The following is a 25,685-nucleotide window of genomic DNA, read 5'->3' as shown; positions in this document are numbered from 1 at the left end:
CAATGATGTAGCCGTCCACACCGACCCCACCTCCTGGCCATCCCCCGCTGTGCCCCTCCAGCCCTGACAGGAGCCCCCCCCCCCCTCCCCGGCCAGCAGCACAACTGCCAGCACACTAATGAGATGTTGGGCACTGTCCGTACCCCCTCTCTCCCCCTCATCAGCCAAAGAGCCCGTTTCACGATTTTTGAAAGCTCAAGCGAACCTCGCTGTCGGGAATATCCCTCGCTGGAGGAATCGCGGAGGCCCCGGAGTATACCGGGTCAGGCCCGCTAATGATATGCCAACAGTGTTCACTGTACATGTGGAGTGGAACACATTGGTGCCACTTTCGCGGCACTGGAGAATTGTGATTTGGTGTGAACCTGGCGCCGACCATGATTTCAGCGTCAAGACTGGTTTTCCGTCCAATCGCGTTTCGCCGACTGAGAATCCCTCACAATTCTCCCCGGTTTTCACACATGGAACACTTTGAAAAAGTACAGGAAAATTGTGGCGGCACAGTGGCGCAGTGGTTAGCACTGCTGTCTCATGGCGCTGAGGTCCCAGGTTCGATCCCGGCTCTGGGTCACTGTCCGTGTGGATTTTGCACATTCACCCGTGTCTGCATGGGTTTCGCCCCCACAACCCAAAAGATATGTAAGTGGTAGGTGAATTGGCCATGCTAAATTGCCCCTTAATTGGATAAAATTAATTGGGCACTCTATTTATATATAAAAAAATTATTCTCCAATTAATGGGCCTAAATGACCTCTGCCCTATTCAGCAAGCTCACTCAGTGGAGGGAATGTGTTGAGTTGCAGCTCCCAGATTCGCCCCCTAACCTACTTCTGCGGGATGGAGAAAATTGTGCTTTGTGTGTCTCTGTGAGCATTTTCAATTTGATTGGTTAAAGAGATGCTCGTGCCCTGCTCATGAATGTTATTGTTCCCGTGAAGAGGGTGCTGCAATCTGAAGGATTTGTAAATACCACCTTGACACTGAGCTCCGGTTTCCTCCCACAGTCCTAAGGTGTGCAGGTTAGATGGATTGGCCACTCTAAATTGCCCTGAGTGTCCAAAAAGGTTAGGTCGGGTTACTGGGTAACGGGGATAGGTTGGAAGTGTGGGCTTAAGTGGGGTGCTCTTTCCAAGGGCCAGTGCAGACTCGATGGACCGAATGGCCTCCTTCTGCATTGTAAATTCTATGAAAAGCCTATTAAAAGTCTGTGCAAGGCTGTAGGCACGATAAAGGGAGATGGCCAAAACATCCTAGCCAGTGTACAGTGTGAAACAGGCTGACAGTAAGCATGTTTCTATTTAGTTACCTCTGTAAGACTGAAGCACTCTTGTTGGGTTTAGTTTTGTGCGGGTGGTGTAAGGCAGCATCCGCCCATGTCCAACGTTGAAGGGTAGTTAACCCCAGGCAAACGAGAGCACCATTTATGAACAGGTGGTAGGTTGGGCTCCGGGAAGGTATAGTGCTGCGATTATCACTGAAGGAATGTGACACAACTTGCTGAAATTCCACACTTACGTTGGAGATCACATCAGCTCAATTCTAGAATTTTATCGTTTGGAGCGTTTAGACAACTTGCTTCCAAAATGCCTTTCCCAGCTGTAATAGAATGCCTTTCTGAAATCCGTGATTCGATTTATGGAATTAGTCTTGGAAAAGTAACCAAGGGTGTGACAATGTGGAGCTGTCTTCCGCTGTATCAAAGTTTATGAGCGCGCGGGTGGGTGGGGGGGGGGGGGGGGGGGGGGGGGGGAATATTGATCAGAAGGAAGATAGTCTTTGGGATTCATTTTACTCCACAAAATGGGAGATTGGAATTATGTTGAATTTGCAGCAAAGAACAGGCCTGACTGTTGGGAGTTTGGTTCATGAATGTCAAAGTGTGGCCACATGTCAGAGGGTTTGCACACTGCATGTCTGGGGGGTCAGGCCTCCTCTGAATTCCCCTGATGTTTAAGCTTGGCGGCGTGAAGGACCCAGTTTCTGAGTGTGCCCATGAAGGGGCACAACTAAAGACTTGCCAATGGCCAGGCTGTGTACTTACAGGGAGAAACTTACACATTTAACTATTTGTCCCATTGCTGCTGGCTAGCAGTATTGGCTGAAAATGAGAAGCAAAATATCACACAAAAATATTGACCCGCTAGACTTATCAACCCATTGAACATTTGCTCCCGACTGAGCCGACAGCTGATACCTATCATATACCACTCATTACACAAGTTACATTGACTGAAGCAGGTTACTACTTTTGAAGAATGTGTTTCTGATTACCTGATCTAACCTTTTTGAAGTAAATATATAGAATGGGATTTGAACTCACATCCCCAAGAAAGAATTCAGCAAAGCATTGATACACACTCTCTTCAGTGTGGCAACTTCGACCCCTTGGTCAAGCTGACAACTTGCTAAGCAGAAGGATTCAAACTCAGGATCTCTCACAAGCTCATTCAATAAAAGTCCCAAAGTAAGAACCATACACTCACCAACAAAGGCATTATGTAACCTGCAAAGGAAATACCGAAAGATTCTGTACCATTCCACGTCTTTTTTTAATTAAAAAAAATAAATCTTTATTGTCACAAGTAGGCTTACATTAACACTGCAATGAAGTTACTGTGACAAGTCTCTCCCATTCTGAGGGAGAATTCAGGATGTCCAAATGACCTAATAGCACGTTTTTCGGGACTTGTGGGAGGAAACCGGGGCACCCGGAGGAAGCCCACACAGACACGAGGAGAACGTGCAGACTCCGCACAGACAGTGACCCAAGCTCGAATCAAACCGTGGGACCCTGGCGCTGTGAATCCATAGTGCCAACCACTATGTTACCGTCTCTGTCCCCGCCTCAGCTGCCTAAACCCTCGCCCATGCTTTGTTTCCTACAGCTTGACTATGCCAATGCACTCCTGGCTGCCCACCCTCCATAAATTGGAGCTCACCCAAAACCTGACTAACCATATCATAACTCGCACAAAGTCCCATTCATCCGTCATCCCTGTGCTTGACCTTAAAATACTTCTGATTGTTTAAAACCCCTCTATGGTCGCACCCCTCCCTAGCTCTATAACCTCTTACAGCCCTTCTCCAATTCTGTGCATCTTTTGCATCCCAGTTCACATCACTGCAACATTGGTGGCTGTTGCTTCAGCTGCCTGAGCCTTGGGCTCTGGAATTCCCTGCCTAATTTAAAATGCTCTTTAAAACCTACCTCTTTGACCAAGTTTTTGGTCTCCTGTTCTACTTATGTGGCTTGGTTTGATAATGCTCCTGTAATGCCCTTTAGGATGTTTTGCTATGTTCAAGGTCCTATGCTGTTATTGTTGCAGGATAGTCTGAATTGGACAACCATACAACCAAGTGTTGTATGCCAGATTTTAGCCAACTAAACTATGCCATACCCATATGCTCACTTGGGGATCCCTAAACCTGGGACCCTGCCACCTGGCAGTACTGTAAGTAAGATCCCTACAAGGAATGGTTACCAAGCAATCAGCAACTCTACTTAGATTAATTTCTCCTTGGTAACGACCATCTGATTAAACAAAAAAAAAGTTCAGATGATACTAATCATTCTTCAAAAGTAGCATTCTGCTTCAATGAATGTGACTTGTGGAAAGAGTGGTATATGATAGGTCTCCGCTGCCGTTCAGCATGTGGCACTTTCACTCCCGAGTCAGAAGCCCAGGTCCATGATAGAAGAGTACGAAATCACGGCTAACACTCCCAGTACCGTACAGAGACGGTGCTGCCCTTTTGGATGAGACACTAAACCCAGGCCCCGTCTGTTCTGCTGGGCGGACATAAGAAATCCCACAGCACCACTTTGGAGAAGAGCTAGGGCGTTCTCCCCGGCGTGCAGGCCAATATTTATCCCTCAACCAATGTCGATCACCAAAACAGGTAATCTGGCTGTAATCATACTGAGGTTTGTGGAATTTTGCTGCACGTCAATTTGAATGCCATAGTTTCTTTGCTGCAAGAGTAACAACACTTCAACATGACTTCATCGACTGTAAAGTGCTTTGGGATGTCTTCAGGTTGTGAAGTGAGTCATGCAAATGGAAGTCCTTTCCTTCTTCTCCCTGAAATCTTCTAATGTGCAGCCGTCTTTAATTCTTGAGGACTCTAGCAAATTTTTTTTATATACAGAAATCACCTGGGCAAATGAAGATTGTTCTTTGGAGGAAGGGGAGCAGCAACCCTATATTGCCCATCACTCCAGGCCAGCCAGTTCCAGGCAGTTTTCCAGTGTCCACAGTAACATGGGAGCGGTACTGGAGGATATAGAAAGTTCTGAGGAGTAACAATTAATCTGAGTATTAGTGAAGTTAATTTTCCAGGGTAGATTCACAAGAAGCTGACTCCTCAGCAGCCATGCGGAGTGATCACAGTATGTGACCAACATCATGGGCTTTTGGAACTGGAGGTGGGTGCGATTGTAACATGCAAAGAAATTAATGTAGAGTTGAAAGGCACCCTTACTGAATTGTGTGAAGCGATGGGAAGGATCTCCATTTCTCTGTTATTTGACAACAATCCTATTTGACAACTGGAAGCATTTATACTAATACTGGGTAACAGAACAAGATGCAACTTGGAATGGCTGGCAAAAATGTTAAAATTCTCTGTGACAGTTGTTGTTTGGACATCAGGTTTTCATTTAGATTATCAGGAAAGTTTGCTTCAGTGTTTGGTCATGGCAATTAATGTCTGCAATGCAAAGTAATGACTAATCACTGAATTACTTCCAGCCTCTGGCTTTTTTTACAACAATTTAATGAATCACAGCACTAACAGCAGCTGCACCAGTCTTATACAGCAACTCCTTTGATTTCTGTATAAGCTCCATATCACTCAGCAATGTCTTGATACTGGTATTTGGCAATTGCAACAAATAAAACCTCAAATTATGAGGATCTTTACAATGGGCTTGACTTCCTTCTGTATCCGATTTGGAACTGAACGGAGGAGGGATGTTAAAGCGGGAGAAGCTGGGCGATGTCAGCCTCCAAGGGTTACCCATCTTTTAGTTGTGTTTTCCTGAATGGCATACTTCCAAATTCTGGGTCAGGAATTTAGTTTCCTCCGACCTGATATCCCAGAGGATATGTGACCCACCTATGGGTCCATGATGATGTTGGTGCCTGTATACCCTTGCCCACTTACCCACAGTACCATCACCATCCCCCCCCCTCCCCACCCCCACCTCCATCACCCCCACTAAGGGGTTAGTTAGGAGTAAATTGCATTCAAACAAGGACCATAATTTCTTCCCTCAGTCACTTTGGGCATGACCACATCTTCACAGCCTGCTGTAAGTAAATTGTGCCGAAGGGGCAAAGCCCAATTTATTTATTAATTTATGGGATGTGGGAATTACTGGCAAAACCAGCATTTTTGCTCGCCCCTTGAAAGAATGGCAGTGAGCCAACATCTTGAACTGCTGCACCATCGTGGCGAAGTCTGAAAGGTGAAGTGCCAATAGGGAGAGTTTCGATTTTGGAAGGTGCTGTTGATTTTTCTTGTAGGTGATAACCATTACAGCCATAGTGTGTCTGCGGTGATAACCATTGCAGCCAAGGTGTGTCTGCGGTGATAACCATTACAGCCATAGTGTGTCTGCGGTGATAACCATTGCAGCCATAGTGTGTCTGCGGTGATAACCATTGCAGCCATAGTGTGTCTGCGGTGATAACCATTGCAGCCATAGTGTGTCTGCGGTGATAACCATTGCAGCCATAGTGTGTCTGCGGTGATAACCATTGCAGCCAAGGTGTGTCTGCGGTGATAACCATTGCAGCCATAGTGTGTCTGCGGTGATAACCATTGCAGCCATAGTGTGTCTGTGGTGATAACCATTACAGCCAAGGTGTGTCTGCGGTGATAACCATTGCAGCCATAGTGTGTCTGCGGTGATAACCATTGCAGCCATAGTGTGTCTGCGGTGATAACCATTGCAGCCATAATGTGTCTGTGGTGATAACCATTGCAGCCATAGTGTGTCTGCGGTGATAACCATTGCAGCCAAGGTGTGTCTGCGGTGATAACCATTGCAGCCATAGTGTGTCTGCGGTGATAACCATTGCAGCCATAATGTGTCTGCGGTGATAACCATTGCAGCCATAATGTGTCTGCGGTGCAGTAATTGAATGTTTCCAGTGAGTGAATGTTTAAGGTGGTGGATAAGGTGCTGATCAGGTGGTCTACCTGGGTGGTGACAAGCCTCACCAGTGTTGTTGGAGCTGTAATCATCCAGGCAAGTGAAGTGTATTCCATCTCATCAAACCCCTGACATGTGCTTTGCAGAAGGTGGATTCAGTCACCTCAGAAGGTGAGTTACTCACTACCGAATTCTCATCCTCTGACCTGCTCCTGTAGCCACAGAATTTATATGGCTAGTCCAGTTCAGTTTCTGGGCAATAGTGACACGCCCCTCCCCACATTATGTTAAAGGTGCTAAATAAATACAAAGTTTTTGTTGTAAATACATCTACATGGGGATCACCAGCTGATCCATGTACAATATCCAATATGACCGGCTGGTATTGTAAACACACTCACAGAAATGTGTAACATTACCCCTTGACCTGGATTTGGTGTTGATGGAGATGGTGACCTCACTTCCCAGCTGGATGTCGGGGAGATCCTCTCTCCGCCGGCTCTGGAAGTCACCATTGCGTTTAGTTGCCTGAGGTCATGGTATCCACGCCCCAAGGCAGGATGTCCTGCTTCCCAGAGCTGTCAATCAATCAGAGGCTGCGCATCCCGGAACTGCGGGGATTGTAGTAGGACCAGGAGCAGGGCTGGAGGCCTGGAATTGAGGTAAGTGGGGGGGGGGGGGGGAGGGGGTGAGGAGGGGGGGGAGGGGGTGAGGAGGGGGGGGAGGGGGTGAGGAGGGGGGGGAGCCATTCACAAGATGTGGGCGTTGCTGGCTAAGTCAGCATTTCATTCCCATCCCTCCAGAAGGTGGTGGTGAGCCTCCTTCTTCAACTGTTGCAGTCCATGTGGTGTAGGTGTACCCAGAGGGCTGTTAGGGAGGGATTCCAGGATTTTGACCCAACGGCAGGTGGGGCAAGCAATAGGTCAGGAGGGTTCCATAAGGAAGGGCAGCTCTTGCCACCGGAGTGCCCAAAAAGGAGGGGACCTCCTCTTCCACGTCTCGGCTACAGTCAGGCAACCAGCTATCCGACAACCTTGCCATGTGATGTGGATCTCTCCCCCCATTGAAACGTTATGACACAGAAAGAGGCCATTCAGTCCATCGCATCTGTGCTAGCCAGAAGAGAGATAAAAGTTAACTAGCCGTTCATTTTAATCCCAGGTACCAGCAGCTGGTCCGTAGCCTTGCAGGTTACAGCAAGGTCGCTTTTACGCCAGTTCCAATTCACGCAGTGGGTTCCAGATGCCCACCACTCTCTGGGTGAAAAAATGTTTCCTCATGATCCCTCTAATCCTTCTACTAATCAATCTATGCCTCCAGTAATTGATCCCTCAGTTAGGAGAAATAGGTCTTCCCCACCTACTCTATCTAGGCCTCTCATAATTTTGTACATCTCAATTAGGTCACCCCTCTGCCTCCTCTGTTCTAAGGAAAACAATCTCTAGTCTATCCAATCTTTCCTTGTAGCTCCATTCCTCAAGCCCTGGCAACATTTTTGTAAATCTTACAGAATCACAGAGCTTTTACAGTGTTGAAGGATGCCAGTCGGCTCATCGAATCTGCACTGGCTCGCTGAAAGGGTATTTCTTTTTTTTAAATAACTTTAGAGTACATAGAACAGTACAGCACAGAACAGGCCCTTCGGCCCTCGATGTTGTGCCGAGCCATGATCACCCTACTCAAACCCACGTAACCACCCTATACCCGTAACCCAATAATCCCCCCTTAACCTTACTTTATTAGGACACTACGGGCAATTTAGCATGGCCAATCCACCTAACCTGCACATCTTTGGACTGTGGGAGGAAACCGGAGCACCCGGAGGAAACCCACGCACACACGGGGAGGACATGCAGACTCCGCACAGACAGTGACCCAGCCGGGAATCGAACCTGGGACCCTGGGACCCTGGAGTACCCAATTCATTTTTTCCAATTAAGGGGCAATTTAGCGTGGCCAATCCACCTACCCTGCAGATCTTTGGGTTGTGGGGGTGAAACCCACACAAACACGGGGAGAATGTGCAAACTCCATACGGACAGTGACCCAGAGCCGGGATCGAACCTGGGACCTCGGCGCCGTGAGGCAGCAGGGCTAATCCACTGCGTCACCGTGCTGCCCTCTGAAAGGGTATTCTAACTGGTCCCGCAGCCCTGCCTTATCCCCGTAACCTTGTACATTTTTTCTTTTCGACTAACAAGCCAATTCCCTTTTGAATACCTCGATTGAACCTGCCTCCACCACTCTCTCAGGAAGTTCATTCCAATTCCAACCACCCTGTGGGTGAAAGAATCACCTCTGGGTGAAAGAATCCCCTCTGGGTGAAAGAATCCCCTCTGGGTGAAAGAATCCCCTCTGGGTGAAAGAATCCCCTCTGGGTGAAATAATCCCCTCTGCATGCTCTCCAGAGCAATTATGTCCTCCCTGTAATGCGGTGACCAGAACTGTGCAAAAAATTCTAGCTGTGACCTAACCTGTGGCTTTTACAGTTTCTGTATTTTATCCCTGATTTTGTATTTGATAGCTTGTCCAATAAAGTTAAGCATTGCATATACTTTCTTTACCACGTTCTACACCTTTCCTGCTACTGTTCTGCACCTGTGGACATGCACTGCACGGTACCTCACTTCCTTTACCCCACTCACTATCCTCCTGATTATTAAGAATTCCCTTGCTGATTATTGTTCCCTTGCTGATTATTGCTCCCTTGCTGATTATTGCTCCCTTGCTGATTATTGCTCCCTTGCTGATTATTGCTCCCTTGCTGATTATTGCTCCCTTGCTGATTATTGCTCCCTTGCTGATTATTGCTCCCTTGCTGATTATTGTTCCCTTGCTTTGTTCTCCCCCCCAAATGCATTACCTCGCACTTTCCCGGACTGAATTCCATTTACGATTTTCCCACCCACTGAAGCAAACCATTGATATAATTCTGGAGACAGCAGCTATCCTCCTCACTGTCAACTACACAACCAATTTTTGTGTGATCTGCAAATTTCCCAAACATGCCTCCCACATTTAGGTCCGAATCATTATACAGCAAATAGCAAGAGCCCCAACATTAAGTCCTGTGGAATGCCATTGGAAACTGCTTTCCATTCACAAAAAAGATCCATCAGCCATTGCTCTTTGCTTCCTATCACTGAGCCAATTCTGAATCCATCTTTCCCCTGTATCCCATGGGATCTCACTTTTCTGCCCAGTCTGCCATGTGGATCTTGTCAAATGCCTCACCGAAATCCATGTAGATAACATCCACTGTAGGGGCGGCACAGTGGTTAGCACTGCTGACTATGACGCTGAGGACCCGGGTTCGATCCCGGCCCCGGGTCACTGTCCGTGTGGAGTTTTCACATTCTCCCCGTATCTGTGGGTCTTGCCCCCACAACCCAAAGATGTGCAGGCTAGGTGGATTGGCCACGCTAAATTGTCCTTTAATTGGAAAAAAAATAATTGGGTGCTGTAAATTTATTTTAAAAACAGATAACATCCATTGCAATAGCCTCATCAATCCTTCTTGTGACCTCCTTTGAAAAATTGATTATGTAGTAAGGTGATCTTCCCCCAACAAAACCTAACCCTGATCAATCTCTGCCTTTCTAAGTGATGGTCTATCCCACCCATCTCTCAGAATTGATTCCAACGATGTGTCCACTACTGGTCAGACTGATCAGCCTATGATTTTCTGGCCTATTCCTCACACCTTTTTAAAACAATGGCACAACATTGATACAATACCAGCACTGGCAGGAAGAGGCCCTTAAATGGCCATGAACTGGACACCTAAGAGCCTCAAATGGCCGAAAGACATGTGAGCCATCTACCACTTACTTGGCTGCTGGTGCAATACCAGCGAAGGTGAGCAATCGATAGGCATGACACACTCACCATCCCTCCCAGTTTTACACCTCACCTTATCTGCCAGCCTGCTCCCATGGCAGGACTTGTAAAATTCCAGCCATCAAGTCTAATGTTTCTAAGTTATTTTAAAGATAGTGGAAAGTTAGCTCTAATATGAAAAAGCTTACCTGTAGGAGGAAATCAAAAAGAGCTAACTTGCCCCATTCCGAGTGTTTCACGCTGAGGCAGGACACAGTGTGATTCCCGGGGGCCATGTTGGTGCCGCACTGTTGCCGCAGTACCGCCTGGTATTGAAACCAGCTCAATTCGAATGAGTTTTGGTCGTTGTTGGGATCATTCAGATGTTGTATGTCTGCATCCCACCAAACAACCGGCCTGGCCACTCCGTCGGTGAACCTGTATGGGAGCAGTGCATCATTAAATCTTCGGGCTACAACAGGCAGGCTCCGGTTTAGACCCAGCACCCTGTCCAGGTGGAAAGCGAAGACTTCATCAAGGTCACTGGGCCGCTTTATTAGTCCACACAGTCCCTCTTGACAATGCCCCGTGAGGTCATGGATCACGATGGGAGAATGAAGGCTTAGGCCTACTTTGATGACTTGCCCATGAGCTGGTATCCGGGCTTTTGCACCCACTAAACCACGAGCCAACAGTTTCATCTTTTCAATGTCACTCGAGTCAAACCAGGGTGGAGGATCCTCAGGGAGCCTTAAGCTATCTTCCATCTCTGAATCTGGATGACTGGTTTCAACGCCGTCACAGAGTTTAGGCTCAGTTATCCTTTTGCTCACTTGTAAAGTAGTCTGTCGCTCACTTTTCCCATTATTTAACAAGGAAAAATTCAGGTACCTCATCCTTGCAGCATTGAAGAATAGCACTTTCCCAAGTTTCTTGTATTCGTTGCCCCTAAGCTTCTGAACAAATAACCTGTTCTGATTTGAAAGAAATTTAAATTGCGGCAAAACTTGTTTTTCAGCAGCAATGTTCTGAACGTCAGGTTTGCAGTGTGTCTGCAGAGACCTCAAGTCCTTTGTATCTGCTGTGTAATTTGAAATAGAGGATATTTCAGACATCTCCCCCAAATCTCGGATGGTTGTTTTGTTCCCACCAGGCTTAAGAACTTGTGAAATGGCCTTATCCACTAATGGCTGGTAACATATCGGGCCAATCCTTGAAGGCCCTGGCATCATGGGTGGCTTCGTGTTCCTGATGACTTCTTGCCTCTGGCTATCCAGAAATTTGCGCAGTGTAATCTTTCTGTGTCTTTTCTGCAGCAATTTGTCTCTACGTTGCAAAACGCTAAAAGACTTTTGCATTTCCCCATAGCTATCCCGCTTTTGAAATGACTCTACGTAGCTGTGTGGCTTAACATTCGAATGCCATCTCTTGAGGTGGCTGTTTTCCATTGGTAATAATTTGTCTCCTCCGTGGAAGGGAATTGTTTGCTTGGGGAAGGTGCCAGTCTTTCTCCACAGTCTCCTTTGCTGATCAGCAAGTTTTCCATGCGGCTGGCTGGGTGCATGGTAATCAAGGCCAGACATTTTGTCATCAAAAGGGAGAGATGGATAAGTGTTTATCACCACCATGGATAGGGCAGTGAAGAGACAGCAGACAGCCATGGGCTTCTTCCTTAATCTTCTCTTTAATTTAAATCTGGACGCCTGAAAGGAGAGGGGGGGGGAAGAAAATAACAGTCAACAAAATTGTGCCGCTTCATAAAAATCTCGATGCTCATTACCACAGCCTACTGGAAAGAGTTCATGGAAAATGTATTAAATGTCTTCAGTGAAGACTTTTTCATCGACAAAGCAGCAAAATAATGTGGCTTTACATTACGTAGAATTGGCAGGCAGAAATAGGTCATTCAGCACAACTGGTCTGTATCAGTGCCTATGTTCCACCTGAATCTCCCCCCACGCTACTTCATATCACTCCATTTGCATCTTCTTCTTTTTCTCTTATGTGCTTAACTAGTTTCCCCTTAAATGTATCTGTGTTATCCGCCTCCTCCACTCAATGTTGTAAGTAGCAAGTTTCACACTCTCATCACTATGGTTTTACTTCCGCTGTTCCTACGTAGGTTTTGTTCTAAAATTTCAGCATCGACAGTTGGACACTTGTTATCTTCAACAACCTGCCTTTTGTAGTTGAGCAAGACATCCTCAGCTGTTCTCGTGAGTTAAGCAATTGGTATTTATCCTACTGTTCAACAACTTGCTGTGAAAAATTGGGCTTCCCACTCCTGCCCTGTTGTCAACGCCAAATGTCATACTGTGGGGGCGGCATATTATCAGATCAATAGGCTTGATAACAACTCCAATTGACCCGATTGTTCATTTAAATATGGCAGGCATGGGGGTGAGCTCGGGGTTGGGCGGGAAGGTGGTGAGATGGGCGCCAACCTCTTTTTATGTGAGCCTCCTGCGGGAAACAAGCCCACCACGGCAGGTAAAATTCACCCCATTGGGCAAGAAGGGCCCGATGGAGGGCGAGGGCAATGGAGGATTGGATGAGCTGAATTTATGGAGGATAGAGGTTGAGAAGCGGCCAGGGCAGGATTGAGATTGTCAAGCTTAGAGCTGGTGAAGGCAAGGATGAGGGTTTCGATGGCAGATGAGCTGAGGCAGGGGTTTGAGTTGATGTCATGGAGGTGGATGCAGGTAGTCTTTATGATGGATTGAATGTAGGAATACAAAGCTCAGCCCAGGGGGAATAAGATGGTGAGACTGCAAACAGTCCAGAGAACCATGAATGACCAGAGACATTCAGGGTACAATGAGAAGGAAAAGAGAATCTTTTAGCAAGTACAGGGGGAGCAAATCAAGGAGGCATTAGTGGAATACAGAAAGTGCAGGTTGGAGTTTAAGAAAGCAATTAGGAGAGCAAAGAAGGGATACTCTGGCTGGTAAAAGTAGGGAAAATCCCAAGATATTTTATAAGTATATCAATGAGAAGCGGATAACCAGGGAAAGAGCAGGGTCCATTAAGGACCAAGGGGGAAATCTGTACGTGGAGCCAGAGGACATTGGTAGGGTGTTGAACAAATACTTCACATCTGGCCTCACCCAAGAGAATGAGCAGGTAGATATGGAACTCAGGGAGAGGGACTGTGAAGTTTCTGAGCAAATTGTCACAGGGCGTGACAAGGTACTGGAGGTTTTGGCAGGCTTAAAAATGGACAAATCTCCAGGTCCAGATGAACTGTGTCCCAGGATGCTGTGGGAAGCAAGGGAGGAGATTGCAGGGGCTTTGACCCAAATTTTTAATTCCCCCCTGGCCTCCGGGAGGTGCCAGAGGACTGGAGAACAGCTAATGTGGTCCCACTAATTAATAAAGGTTGTAGAGATAAGCCAGGGAACTACAGACCAGTGAGCCTTACATCAGTGGTAGGGAAACTATTGGGGAAAATTCTGAAGGAGAGAATCTATCTCCACTTGGAGAGGCAAGGTTTGATCAGGAATAGCAGGCATGGCTTTGTCAGAGGGAGGTCATGCCAAATAAATTTGATTTAAATTTTTGAACATGTGACCAGGTCTGTAGGTGAGGGTAGTGCAGTTGATGTAGAACATAGAACATACAGTGCAGGAGGCCATTCAGCCCATCAGGTCTGCACCGACCCATTTCCACCCTATCCCCGCAGCCCAACAACCCGTCCTAACCTTTCTGGTCACTTTAAGGGCAATTTATCGTGGCCAATCCACCTAACCTGCACGTCTTTGGACTGTGGGAGGAAACCGGAGCACCTGGAGGAAACCCACGCAGACACGGGGAGGACGTGCAGACTCCCCACAGACAGTGACCCAGCAGGGAATCGAACCTGGGACCCTGGCGCCGTGAAGCCACAGTGCTATCCACTTGTGCTACCGTGCTGCCCAGTTTGCATGGATTTTAGCAAAACCTTTGACAAGGTCCCACATGGGAGACTTATAAAGAAGGCAAATGCACCTGGGGTACAAGGTAACTTGATAAGGTAGATTCAAAATTGGCTTAACTGTAGGAGACAGACGGTGATGACAGACGGTTGCTTTAGTGACTGGGAGCCACTGTCCAGTGGCACACCACAGGGATCTATGCTGGGTCTCCTATTATTTGTCATTTATATAAATCACACAGCTGACGATGTCGGAGGCAGGATCAGTAAGTTTGTGGATGACACAAAGATTGGCCGGGTGGTTAACGGTGAGGTTGAGTGTCTTGGGTTACAGGAAGATATAGACGGGATGGTCAAACGGGCAGAAAAGTGGCTGATGATATTTAGATCCCAGCCCTAATCCCCTGGCAGCCATGTCTCTGTGATGTCTACAAAGACATCGAACCCGCCAATTTCAATGTGCACAACAAGCTCATTTACCTCGTTTCGTATACTGCGTGCATTTAGGTACAACACCTTTAGTCCTGTGTTGACCGCCCCTCTTCTCATAGTTGTCCCCTTTTTTGCTGTGCCTGAAGTTGGATTCCTGCGGCTTTCTGTACTCTCTGCTCTATTACGTGTTCTGGAAACTTTACTAAGTGTACATGTAAGTTGTAAGTGTACATGTAGAACCTGGCTCCACCTTTCAGATGATGTCACCAAAGGGCAAGGATAGGGCCTTGGGGAACTCCAGATGTAATAGTGCAGGGTAAAAAGTGAAGTCTTTGTAGGAAATGCTCCAGCCATGATTGGATAAGGAAGAGTGGGACATCGTAAAGGCAGTCCCACAGAGTTGGGCAACAGGGGAAAGGTATTGACGCGGAAGATGAAGGGAGATCACAGGTGAGAAGGAAAAATGTACCCCAGCTGTTTCCATGTTGGCTGAGTATGGAAATCTGACTGGATCAATTCCAGAGAAAGACGGGCACTGATTTGGGAGATAACAATATGTTGAAAAAGAATTTAGACATAAGAAGGGTTGGAATGCAGCGGGAACAGCAGTTTGAGGATTTTTTAAAGTTTCAGAGATACCTGTAATCCTGGATGGATTTGAAACATGAAAGATGTTGTAAATATATAAAAGCAAATTACTGCGGATGCTGGAATCTGAAACCAAAAGAGAAAATGCTGGAAAATCTCAGCAGGTCTGGCAGCATCTGTAGGAAGAGAAAAGAGCTAACGTTTCAAGTCCAGATGACCCTTTGTCATAGTGAAAAGGCATAGAAAACTGGGAGATACTTACACTGTGTGGTGAGGGAATGAAAGATGAGTCATAGCCACAGAAACCAAGGGGAAAGAGTGCTAATGGCAGTCCCCAGAGAGAATAAAATGTGTGAAAGACCAAACAGCAGAGAAACTAAAATCAGAGGGTAAACTGTGACAGATGTAGGAGGGAAGGGAGAAGCAAAGAGGGGAAAAGGTAAGGAGAGGGGGGATAAGATATTTACAATACAATCTTTACTTGCTAGCCTTTCTCCCCCCTCAAATTTCTGGCTTCTTAAATTCAGATGGTCTGGAAGCTGGATGATTCTTGCGCATTGGATAGGTACATGGATTACGGCAGAATAATGGAGTGTAGATTGATTTGTTCTTAAGGGCAGCACGGTAGCATTGTGGATAGCACAATTGCTTCACAGCTCCAGGGTCCCAGGTTCGATTCCGGCTTGGGTCACTATCTGTGCGGAGTCTGCACATCCTCCCCGTGTGTGCGTGGGTTTCTTCCGGGTGCTCCGGTTTCCTCCCACAGTCCAAAGATGTGCAGGTAAGGTGGATTGAACATGCTAAATTGCCCTTAGTGTCCAAAATTGTCCTTAGTGTTGGGTGGGGTTACTGGGTTATGGGATACGTTGGAGGTGTTGACCTTGGGTAGTGTGCTCTTTCCAAGAGCTGGTACAGACTCGATGGGCCGAATGGCCTCCTTCTGCACTGTAAATTCTATGATAATCTAAGGTTCGGCACAACATCGTGGGCCGAAGGGTCTGTTCTGTGCTGTATTTTTCTATGTTCTATGTATCCCATTCTGTCACATTTGGAGTAAATTAATCTTAGTTGCTTTGGGTTGACTTTGTTGGTTTGGCATTGAAGTTGTAATACTCTGTATTTCTGGCACTTGGTTACCTCCATTTGACTAGCTCTTTGCGCTCCTTCGCATTACATTTCCCTTTTGTTTGGACACCACAAATTTGTCCTGCTCCTTCCAAAGGGAATGTACACTCTTCAGAGCACTGTGGGTGTAATTGTACCTCCACCTCAAGGACCGCAGCGGTTCAAGAAGGCAACATACCACCACTTTCTGAAGAGCAACTAGGGATGGGCAATAAATGCTGGCCTAACCAGCAACGACAGCATCCCGTAAATGGAGCGGATTCAGATTTTCTTTTTCAATGGGGCCAGTAATTGACGTTTCAAAACGCAGCTTTTATTTCCATTTGTTTTGCAATTTCAGCCATGCCATTTTTCAACAACTCAATGGTTCTCAGTATGTTTGAGGAATCCGGTACTTGTTCTTCTAGTTCCTTGAGCTCCAGTGTCGGATTTACATTTTTTGATCTAAATTCTGTCTTCTTTCTCTATCTGCTGCAGAGCTTTGTCCTTGTCATCATCATACAATCCCTACAGTGCAGAAGGAGGCCATTCAGCCCATCAAGTCGGCACTGATCCTCTGAAAAAGCTTCCCAGTCCTGGGCCCACTCGCCTCCCCAACCCCGTAACCCCACCCAACCTTCGGACACTTTGGGGTTTTATTGAGGTACTTTCCAACTGTGTCTTCAATTTAGACACTCTTCCCTTGCACCAGGATTCAGTTTCTGTACTTCTTTACACTTTGAGAATCTGGGTTCCTTCTCCACCTTCTCTGGCCTTTTGCGGTCCATCCCTCACTGCCACCATGCTGTAAAGGCTATTTGGTGTTTCACAGAGATCCTGGAGGCTTCGGTGATTCAACATAAACTATTTATTGATAACCCCATAACTATTAACATGTTGAAGGTCCTGCCGTACATGGGTCTGTCTCCATGCAGGCTTCTTCCAGACTGTTCTCCACTGTCTACTCTCATGTGACTCTGTATTATACCATGGTCAGGACTGTTCAGCAGTCCCACATTAAACCTTGCCCTGCCCAACACTCTTATACTATAAAGGGTGGAACTTCAGTTGGAACCCATGTGCAAAAGTCCGATTCAGAGCCAGTTGCCGAGGAAGGAAATATGGGTATGCAACCTCATCTTACACCAGGAGGAAAACGGAACGCAATGAAGGTGCGCACAGTAAAAGAGACTAAAGGAAAGCCCGATGGCGAGAAGAGCAGAGCTTCTGCAAGGCAGGCATCCCTGGGAGAGGGGCGTCCGTAAACCAAACACTAAAATAAAGGCAAATACTGCAGATGCCAGAAATCTGGAAAGAAAGGACAAAGTGTTGGAAATATTCAGCAGGTCCAGCTGCAGCTGTGGAGAGAGAAATAGAGTTAACATTTCAAGTCAAGTATGAGTTTAAACTGTTAAAATGAAGAATTGCATCTGTAGGTGGGATTTTCTGGCGTCCCGCGGTGTCTTTCATGGCGGCGTGAGGCGGCCTGCTGTTGACCGGGGGCTGGAACATGTGGTCCCGCCGCTGTCAACGGGATTTGCCATTGATACCACCCCTAGCCAGCGGGAAACACGTGCTGGGGGTTTGCCATCAGCAGGGCCAGAGGATCCTGCCTGCATGAAGCGCCGCAAGATCTCGTCCTTTATATTCACCTTGCAATCCTCAGAATGTTCCAAAGCATATTTACACCAATAGTTTACATTTGAAGTAAAACGCATCTACCAATTTACACATGCCAAGCTCCCAATAATGGCAATGGGATGAATGAATATGTTTAGGTGGTGTTGGTTAAAGCATGGTTTTTCAAACTCAGGGTCGCGACCCACGGGAGTCAGGAGGGTCATGGAGCGATTGGTTGTGGCGATTCCGATCTTGCGGAGAAGTTCCCAATTGCCGCGACCGGCTTTTAAGAATGCAGCCGCGGGCAGTCCCCGATTGATTGCGGCGTTTGAGGGGGCGGGCGGCGTGAGGCTGGGCTGTGTGCTGGTCACCGTGCGCAGAGCGGTGGGGCGGGGGAGGGGGGAGGCGAGATGGGCTGACGGGTGTCCATGTGGACGCCATGCAAACAGTGGTGGCCCCAGCTTGGAGCTCCGCTCTGGTGCTCTTCCTTTGTGTGCTGCTCGGCTCGTCCCCCGCCACTGATCGGCAATATGCAACCTACGGCTATTTGGTCAATCTGTTCAACGGCCAGAACAACGTCCGTTTGCACAACGGCAAGTGCTGGTCGGGAAGTGGGCTGTGACTGGGGAGGGTACAGTGAGAAGAAGCCAGGCCAGGTTTCTCGGAATACTGATTAAACGAGGCCAGTCGATAGGGCTGATATATGTGAACACTGGAAAAAACCTACAGTCATCACTTTGCGTCAACCCTCTCTGGAAAGCAGGAAGGTGAGAATGGAGCAGGAGGTGACTTAGATGTTTGGATAGTACAATGCAGTGCGACCAGTAAGAAATAGTGTGGCATTGTGTGTGTTTGACAAATTATTTCATCTCCTCTAAAGTCGTAGTTTGTCAAGTAAAAACAAGATTGAACTTTTTTCTATAATTGGTTAAATTTCGAAAGAAATGGGAATATATTTAAAATATTTAAATATTATATTTAAAATATGTCAGGATGCACATGTTCACCTGAAGTTGCTTTAATTTTTAGCAGTAAAAAGTCATAAATTTGGAAAAATTAGGTTTTGAAATATAGTTTCAGAGTAAAAAAAAGAATGCCGGCCGTGACCGGCCTTCAAATATGAACGATGAGTCTTTCCGCCAGAGGCAGCAGCAGAGAGGTCATGCACCTGGCACATCAATGCTTTGGGTGCAAAATCATAGAGGTGAGATTCCTCCATTTTGTAGCTGCCAGCAAGCAAGCAACAGGACTATGAGAAGAACTGAATATGGGTCATTTTGTAATAAGGTAGAGAGGGCCAGAGATACAAACAGCCCAGGATCTCACAACTAAATCTGCTGGAAAGAGCTTCTCAAGCGAGTCCACGGCAGGACAAGGCAGTGTTGGTGTGAGCTGTATCCCGAGCTCCAGGGCCTCTGGTGAACAAACAATCAAGAAGAAACTGAAATCGGGAACAAAGCAGTATAAAGATGGTTTCTTGAGGTATGGCTTTAATTGTGCCAATGGAAATCAGGATGCAAAGCCAATGTATGCTGTACGCAGGGAAGTACTGAGAAATGAAGTTTAAAACTCTCAAATCTTCAAAGGCATTTGAAGACTCAGCATGGAGAGTTCGAGGACAAACCTATTGATTTTTTTCAAAGCATTCAACAAGAACTTAAATCATCGGCTGAAGTGTTTAACAGAAATGTAACATTAATGACGAAGCCAGAGAGATCGTGAAGACCAAACAGGCCCACCTGCTGCATTAAAAGTCAGCAATAATGGTGTGTTGGAAGGTCAGCCGGCATATCTCGCAAACGTTAACGAGCATAGGTCCCGAAGGTCCGCCGGTTGGTAAAGGTGGGTCGCGGGGCAAAAAGTTTGAAAAACACTGGATTAAAGGGTGAATAAATGATGGCCAGGTCATTGGCAGAGCTCCATAAACCTCTTCACAAAGTGCCATGGAATCTTTCACATTCAATGAGCATAGAACATACAGTGCAGAAGGAGGCCATTCAGCCCACTGAGTCTGCACCAAACCATTTAAGTCCTCACTTTCACCCTTTCCCCGTATCCCAATAACCCCATCTAACCTTTTTTGGACACTAAGGGTAAGTTAGCACGGCCAATCCACTTAACCTGCACGTTTTTGGACTGTGGGAGGAAACCGGAGCACCCGGAGGAAACCCACGCAGACACGGGGAGAACGTGCAGACACCTCACAGACAGTGACCCAGAAGGTAATCGAACCTGGGATCCTGGCGCTGTGAAGCCACAGTACTAATCACTTGTGCTAACCTGGCAGACGGGCCCTCTGTTTAACATCTCTATTAAAAGACAGCACCTCTAGTAATGCAACATTTGCTGAGATTGGTACTGAGCCTAGATTATGTGCTCAAACCTTAGAGTGAGCTCACACCTTTAGCTACAGAAACAAATATACCCACTCAATCAAGTTGACACTTTTACTTATTCTTACACCACCACACCAAATACCTTATCCGAATGCAATTCTGTTGTACTAGCTTAGTGGGTAGCACTCTTGCCTTGCACTCAAACATTAGTCTCACTCCAGAGAGTTAAATTTGAAAATCTTAGTTGACATTCGAATGATGGAGTGCTGGCGATGAAGGGCGCGATTCAACTAATTGGGAGAAAGTCCCATAGTGAGTGCGTTTAGCCGCGTGTTTCCTGGCGCTCATAGCACCGAGCAACACATGGCTATACAACGCGACTCAGGTTGTATAAGGGGCAGCAGCGGGGAATGCCCAGCCAAGGTCACACATAGCCCCGTTTTGTACACTGAGGAGCTCAGCTCACTGGAACTCCCTAGTGTAGCGAGCGATCAGGACTCCGTTTTTAAATGGCGTCCCGATCTGAGGCCCTCGAAGCGACTCCCACCCTCCAGCTCAAACGCACTATGGGAGGATCCCCAGCCCCCCCGCTACACCCACGCAGGGCACCCCCGGCCCGATCCCACATGTGGAGAAAATGCCAGCTTGGCACTACCAACCTGGTACCCTGGCAGTGCCCATGCCTGCTGGCAATGCCACCTGTGCACCTTGGCAGTGCCATGCTGGCAGTGCCAAGGTGCCAGGGCACCACCCTTCCCAAAGGCATGAAGCTGGGACACTCTGATCCCTGGGGGACCCCGAGCGCCTTTCCATCTGGTCCCTGTTTGTGGAGACCAATACCAAACGGCGCTTGCCGAGGTCTCTGAGACCAACGGATTGTTTAGCACACTGGGGCTGTTTAGCACACTGGGCTAAATCGCTGGCTTTGAAAGCAGACCAAGGCAGGCCAGCAGCACGGTTCGATTTCCGTAACAGCCTGCCCGAACAGGCGCCGGAATGTGGTGACTAGGGGCTTTTCACAGTACCTTCATTGAAGCCTACTCGTGACAATAAGCGATTTTCATTTCATTTTTCATTTCATTTCATTTCATTAGATCCCACATTTAGGTGAGATTAGCTGTCTCGTTTTAATATGCAGATTGGCCAAAAAGTGATCCTGCCCACAGTGGGCGGGATTTACACCGCAACGTCTTGCAAGATTGCGTTAGATCTCGCGAGACGTTGTAAGCCGGCTAGATTCCGGGAGCGGGGTCTCCCAGCTTTAATCGGCCACGCTGAGCCGCAGCGGACTGACTTTCAGGTGCAGAGTGGCAATCGGATCGTGCCCGAAATGCTGGTTTGGGTGAATACTAAACTGAGGTCCTATCAGCTCTCTGGACATTAAAGGTCCCATCGTACTATTTTGAAGAACAGCAGGGGAGTTCTGACCTGACCTGACCAATGTTTATCCCTCAATCAATATCACTAAAAAAAGATTATCTGGCTATTGCTGCCTTGCTGATTGTGGAAACTGGCTGCGTACAAATTGGTTGCCCAGCTTCCATTACAAAAGTTTCACTTCAAAAGTACTCCATTGGCTGCACAAAGCTTTGGCATGTGCTAACGTTGTGAATGGCATTATATAAATGCAAGGCTTTCTTTTACAGCACATCTCACTTTGACATCACAATATGGTTTTAAGATCTCACTGTCCTCCTGCTGGGACTTGGAATGACTGTAGCATTGCTTTTGAGAGATGAGAGCCAGGTTGAAGTGTTGTGAAGCTCTGACTTACCTACGTGGTCGGCTAGATTTTCTTTTAGGAAATTGAGTTGAGTCTAATGCTTCAAAATAAACGTAGGAAAGCACTTTGATAAAAATGATGAAATCATACCATTTCTCCTCAGGAATGATGATTCTCTCGCACCTTTTGAAATGTATCTTTTACATTCATGTCAGAAATTCTTCTGCTATCTTCTATCCGTTCCTTCATGAGGTGGCTAGTGGGGATTTACTGCATTTTTTTCCCCTTCTGTGCAGTAACGGCATTTTAGTAAGAAACCTGAGCTAGTTTACACTGAGCCAGTTTTATACTGGAGCCAGCCTTAAGTTTTTTTTTGTGTCAGTATTACTTTACTGACCCTTCTGTGCTACTTTCCATTTTTAAGAGAAATCAGATAACTCTCCCTTCTATTTGCAGTTCAAAACAGTTCAATGCAAACTATTTGTTAATTTGTTTCTGGTGAAATTCATCTCTCTTGCTATGCGCTGAAGAGCAGTACCTGATGATCAATAGCTCCCAGATTTCCATGAAGTCCTTTACTCCTTAAGGCTCAGTCCATCAAACATCACTTGCATTGAACTCCCGTTTCATTTCTAACCTAATCTACAATGAAAAGTACCAGCAGAAACACAGTTAAAACTGCCTGCCTATCTCCTCCCCTTCAGGGGAGGGCCGTTTATGTGCGGAAGTTCATTTCAAAGTAAAAGCTTTATTTCTTTGTGAAGGCCCACTTCATACAAGAAGCAAATACTTGTAACTTTTGACAAGGAAGTGAGGTTGAAGGGAATAGTAGTATAGTATTATGGTACTGGACTAGTAAGCGAGTGAATAGGTTAAAGATCTGGAGACAGTTAAAATCCCACCGCAGCAGCTGGGAAATTTAAATTCAGTTAATAATTAAATCTGGAATAAAAAATTAGTATCAGGATTGATAACCAGAAGGCAGCATGTGGCACAGTGGTTAGCACTGGGACTGCGGCGCTGAGGACCCAATAGAATAGAACATTACAGCGCAGTACAGGCCCTTCGGCCCTCGATGTTGCGCCGACCTGTGAAACCACTCTAAAGCCCATCTACACTATTCCATTATCATCCATATGTTTAACCAAAGACCATTTGAATGCCCTTAATGTTGGCGAGTCCACTACTGTTGCAGGCAGGGCATTCCACGCCTTTACTATCTGAGTAAGGAACCTACCTCTGACATCTGTCCTATATCTATCTCCCTCAATTTAAAGCTATGTCCCCCCGTGCTAGACATCACCATCTGAGGAAAAAGGCTCTCACTGTCCACCCTATCTGATCTTCTGATCATCTTGTATGTCTCTATTAAGTAACCTCTTAACCTTCTTCTCTCTCTAACGAAAACAGCCTCAAGTCCATCAGCCTTTCCTCATAAGATCTTCCCTCCATACCAGGCAACATTCTGGTAAATCTCCTCTGTACCCTTTCCAATGCTTCCACATCCTTCCTATAATGCGGCGACCAGAACTGGACGCAATACTCCAAATGCGGCCGCACCCAGAGTTTTGTACAGCTGCAACATGACCTCACGCCTCCGAAACTCAATCCCGCTACCACTAAAAGCTAAGACACCGTACGCCTTCTTAACAACCCTCTCAACCTAGGTGGCAACTTTCAGGGATCTATGTACATGGACACCATGATCTCTCTTCTCATCCACACTACCAAGAATCTTACCATTAGCCCAGTACTCTGTATTCCTGTTACTCATTCCAACATGAATCACCTTACACTTTTCTGCATTAAACTCCATTTGCCACTTCTCACCCAGCTCTGCAGCTTATCTATGTCCCTCTGTAACCTGCAACATCCTTCCGCACTGTCCACAACTCCACCGACTTTAGTATCATCCGCAAATTTACTCACCCATCCTTCTACGCCCTCCTCCAGGTCATTTATAAAAACAACAAACAGCAGTGGCCCCAAAACAGATCCTTGTGGTACACCACTAGTAACTGAACACCTGGCTGAACATTTCCCATCGACCACCACCCTCTGTCTTCTTACAACTAGCCAATTTCTGATCCAAACCGCTAAATCACCCTCAATCGCATGCCATCTTATTTTCTGCAATAGCCTACCGTGGGGAACCTTATCAAACACTTTACTGAAATCCATAAACACCACATCAACTGCTTTACCCTCGTCCACCTGTTTGGTTACCTTCTCAAAGAACTCAATAAGGTTTGTGAGGCACGACCTACCCTTCACAAAACCGTGTTGACTATCCCTAATCAAATTATTCCTTTCTAGATGATTATAAACCCTATCTCTTATAAACCTTTCCAAGACTTTGCCCACAACAGAAGTAAGGCTCACTGGTCTATAGTTACCGGGGTTGTCTCTACTCCCCTTCTTGAACAAGGGGACAACATTTGCTATCCTCCAGTCTTCTGGCATTATTCCTGTAGACAATGACGACATAAATATCAAAGCCAAAGGCTCTGCAATCTCCTCCCTAGCTTCCAAGAGAATCCTAGGATAAATCACATCCAGCCCAGGGGACTTCTCTATTTTCACACTTTCCAGAAATGCTAATACCTCCTCCTTATGAACCTCAATCCCGTCTAGTCTAGTAGCCTGTCTCTCAGTATTCTCCTCGACAACAATGTCTTTTTCCTGTGTGAATACATTTAACGCCTCTCCTATGTCCTCAGACTTGACGCACAACTTCCCACTACTGTTCTTTACTGGCCCTACTCTTACCCTAGTCATTCTTTTATTCCTGACATACCTATAGAAAGCTTTAGGGTTTTCCTTGATCCTACCTGCCAAGGACTTCTCATGTCCCCTCCTGGCTCTTCTTAGCTCTCTCTTTAGATCCTTCCTGGCTAACTTGTAACTCGCAAGTGCCCTAACTGAACCTTCACGTCTCACCTTTACATAAGCCTCCTTCTTCCTCTTGACAAGTGATTCAACTACTTTAGTAAACCACGGTTCCCTCGCTGAACCACTTCCTTCCTGCCTGATAGGTACATACTTATCAAGGACACGCAGTAGATGTTCCTTGAACAAGCTCCACATTTCAATTGTGCCCATCCCCTGCAGTTTCCTTCCCCATCCTATGCATCCTAAGTCTTGCCTAATCGCATCGTAATTGCCTTTCCCTCAGCTATAACTCTTGCCCTGCGGTATATACCTATCCCTTTCCATCGCTAAAGTAAACTTAACCGAATTGTGGTCACTATCACCAAAGTGCTCACCTACCTCCAAATCTAGCACCTGTCTGGTTCATTACCCAATACCAAATCCAATGTCGCCTCGCCTCTTGTTGGCCTATCTACATACTGTGTCAGGAAACCCTCCTGCACACATTGGACAAAAACTGACCCATCTAAAGTACTCGAACTATAGTATTTCCAGTCAATATTTGGAAAGTTAAAGTCCCCCATAACAACTACCCTGTTACTTTCGCTCCTATCCAGAATCATCTTTGCAATCCTTTCCTCTACATTTCTGGAACTTTTCGGAGGCCTATAGAAAACTCCCAACAGGGTGACCTCTCCTTTCCTGTTTCTAACCTCAGCCCTTACTACCTCAGTAGACGAGTCCTCATCAAATATTCTTTCTGCCACTGTTATACTGTCCTTGACTAACAATGCCATACCTCTTCCTCTTTTACCACCTTCCCTGAGCTCACTGAAACATCTAAACCCCGGAACCTGCAACAACCATTCCTGTCCCTGCTCTATCCATGTCTCCGAAATGGCCACAGCATCAAAGTCCCAGGTACCAACTCATGCTGCAAGTTCACCCACCTTATTCCGGATGCTTCTGGCGTTGAAGTAGACACACTTCAAACCACCTTCCTGCCTGCCGGTACACTCCTGCGACCTTGAAACCATACTCATGACCTCACGACTCTCAACCTCCTGTGCACTGGAGCTACAATTCAGGTTCCCACCCCCCTGCTGAATTAGTTTAAAC

General features: G+C 46.6%; 1 protein-coding gene across 2 annotated transcripts in view; it reads right to left on the bottom strand.

The window, feature by feature from the left end:
* Nucleotides 1-22,311, bottom strand: part of gask1a (golgi associated kinase 1A) — a 50,452-nt gene extending 28,141 nt beyond the window's left edge. Inside the window, exons 1-2 of one of the 2 annotated variants that reach the window (XM_038810333.1) lie at nt 21,846-22,311; nt 10,189-11,682 (exon numbers count right to left, since the gene is read on the bottom strand). In XM_038810333.1, coding sequence (XP_038666261.1) covers nt 10,189-11,682; nt 21,846-21,848 — 1,497 coding nt within the window. In that variant the 5' untranslated portion in view covers nt 21,849-22,311. The remainder of the gene's footprint in view (nt 1-10,188; nt 11,683-21,845) is intronic. The other variant, XM_038810334.1, reaches the window with a different exon arrangement.
* Between the last annotated feature and the right edge of the window lie 3,374 nt (nt 22,312-25,685).

This window comes from Scyliorhinus canicula, chromosome 10 (genome assembly GCF_902713615.1).
Source record: "Scyliorhinus canicula chromosome 10, sScyCan1.1, whole genome shotgun sequence".
Lineage (NCBI taxonomy): Eukaryota > Metazoa > Chordata > Chondrichthyes > Carcharhiniformes > Scyliorhinidae > Scyliorhinus > Scyliorhinus canicula.
The sequence above is the reverse complement of the archived record's forward strand: the minus strand, read 5'-3'. Positions and strand labels throughout refer to the sequence as shown.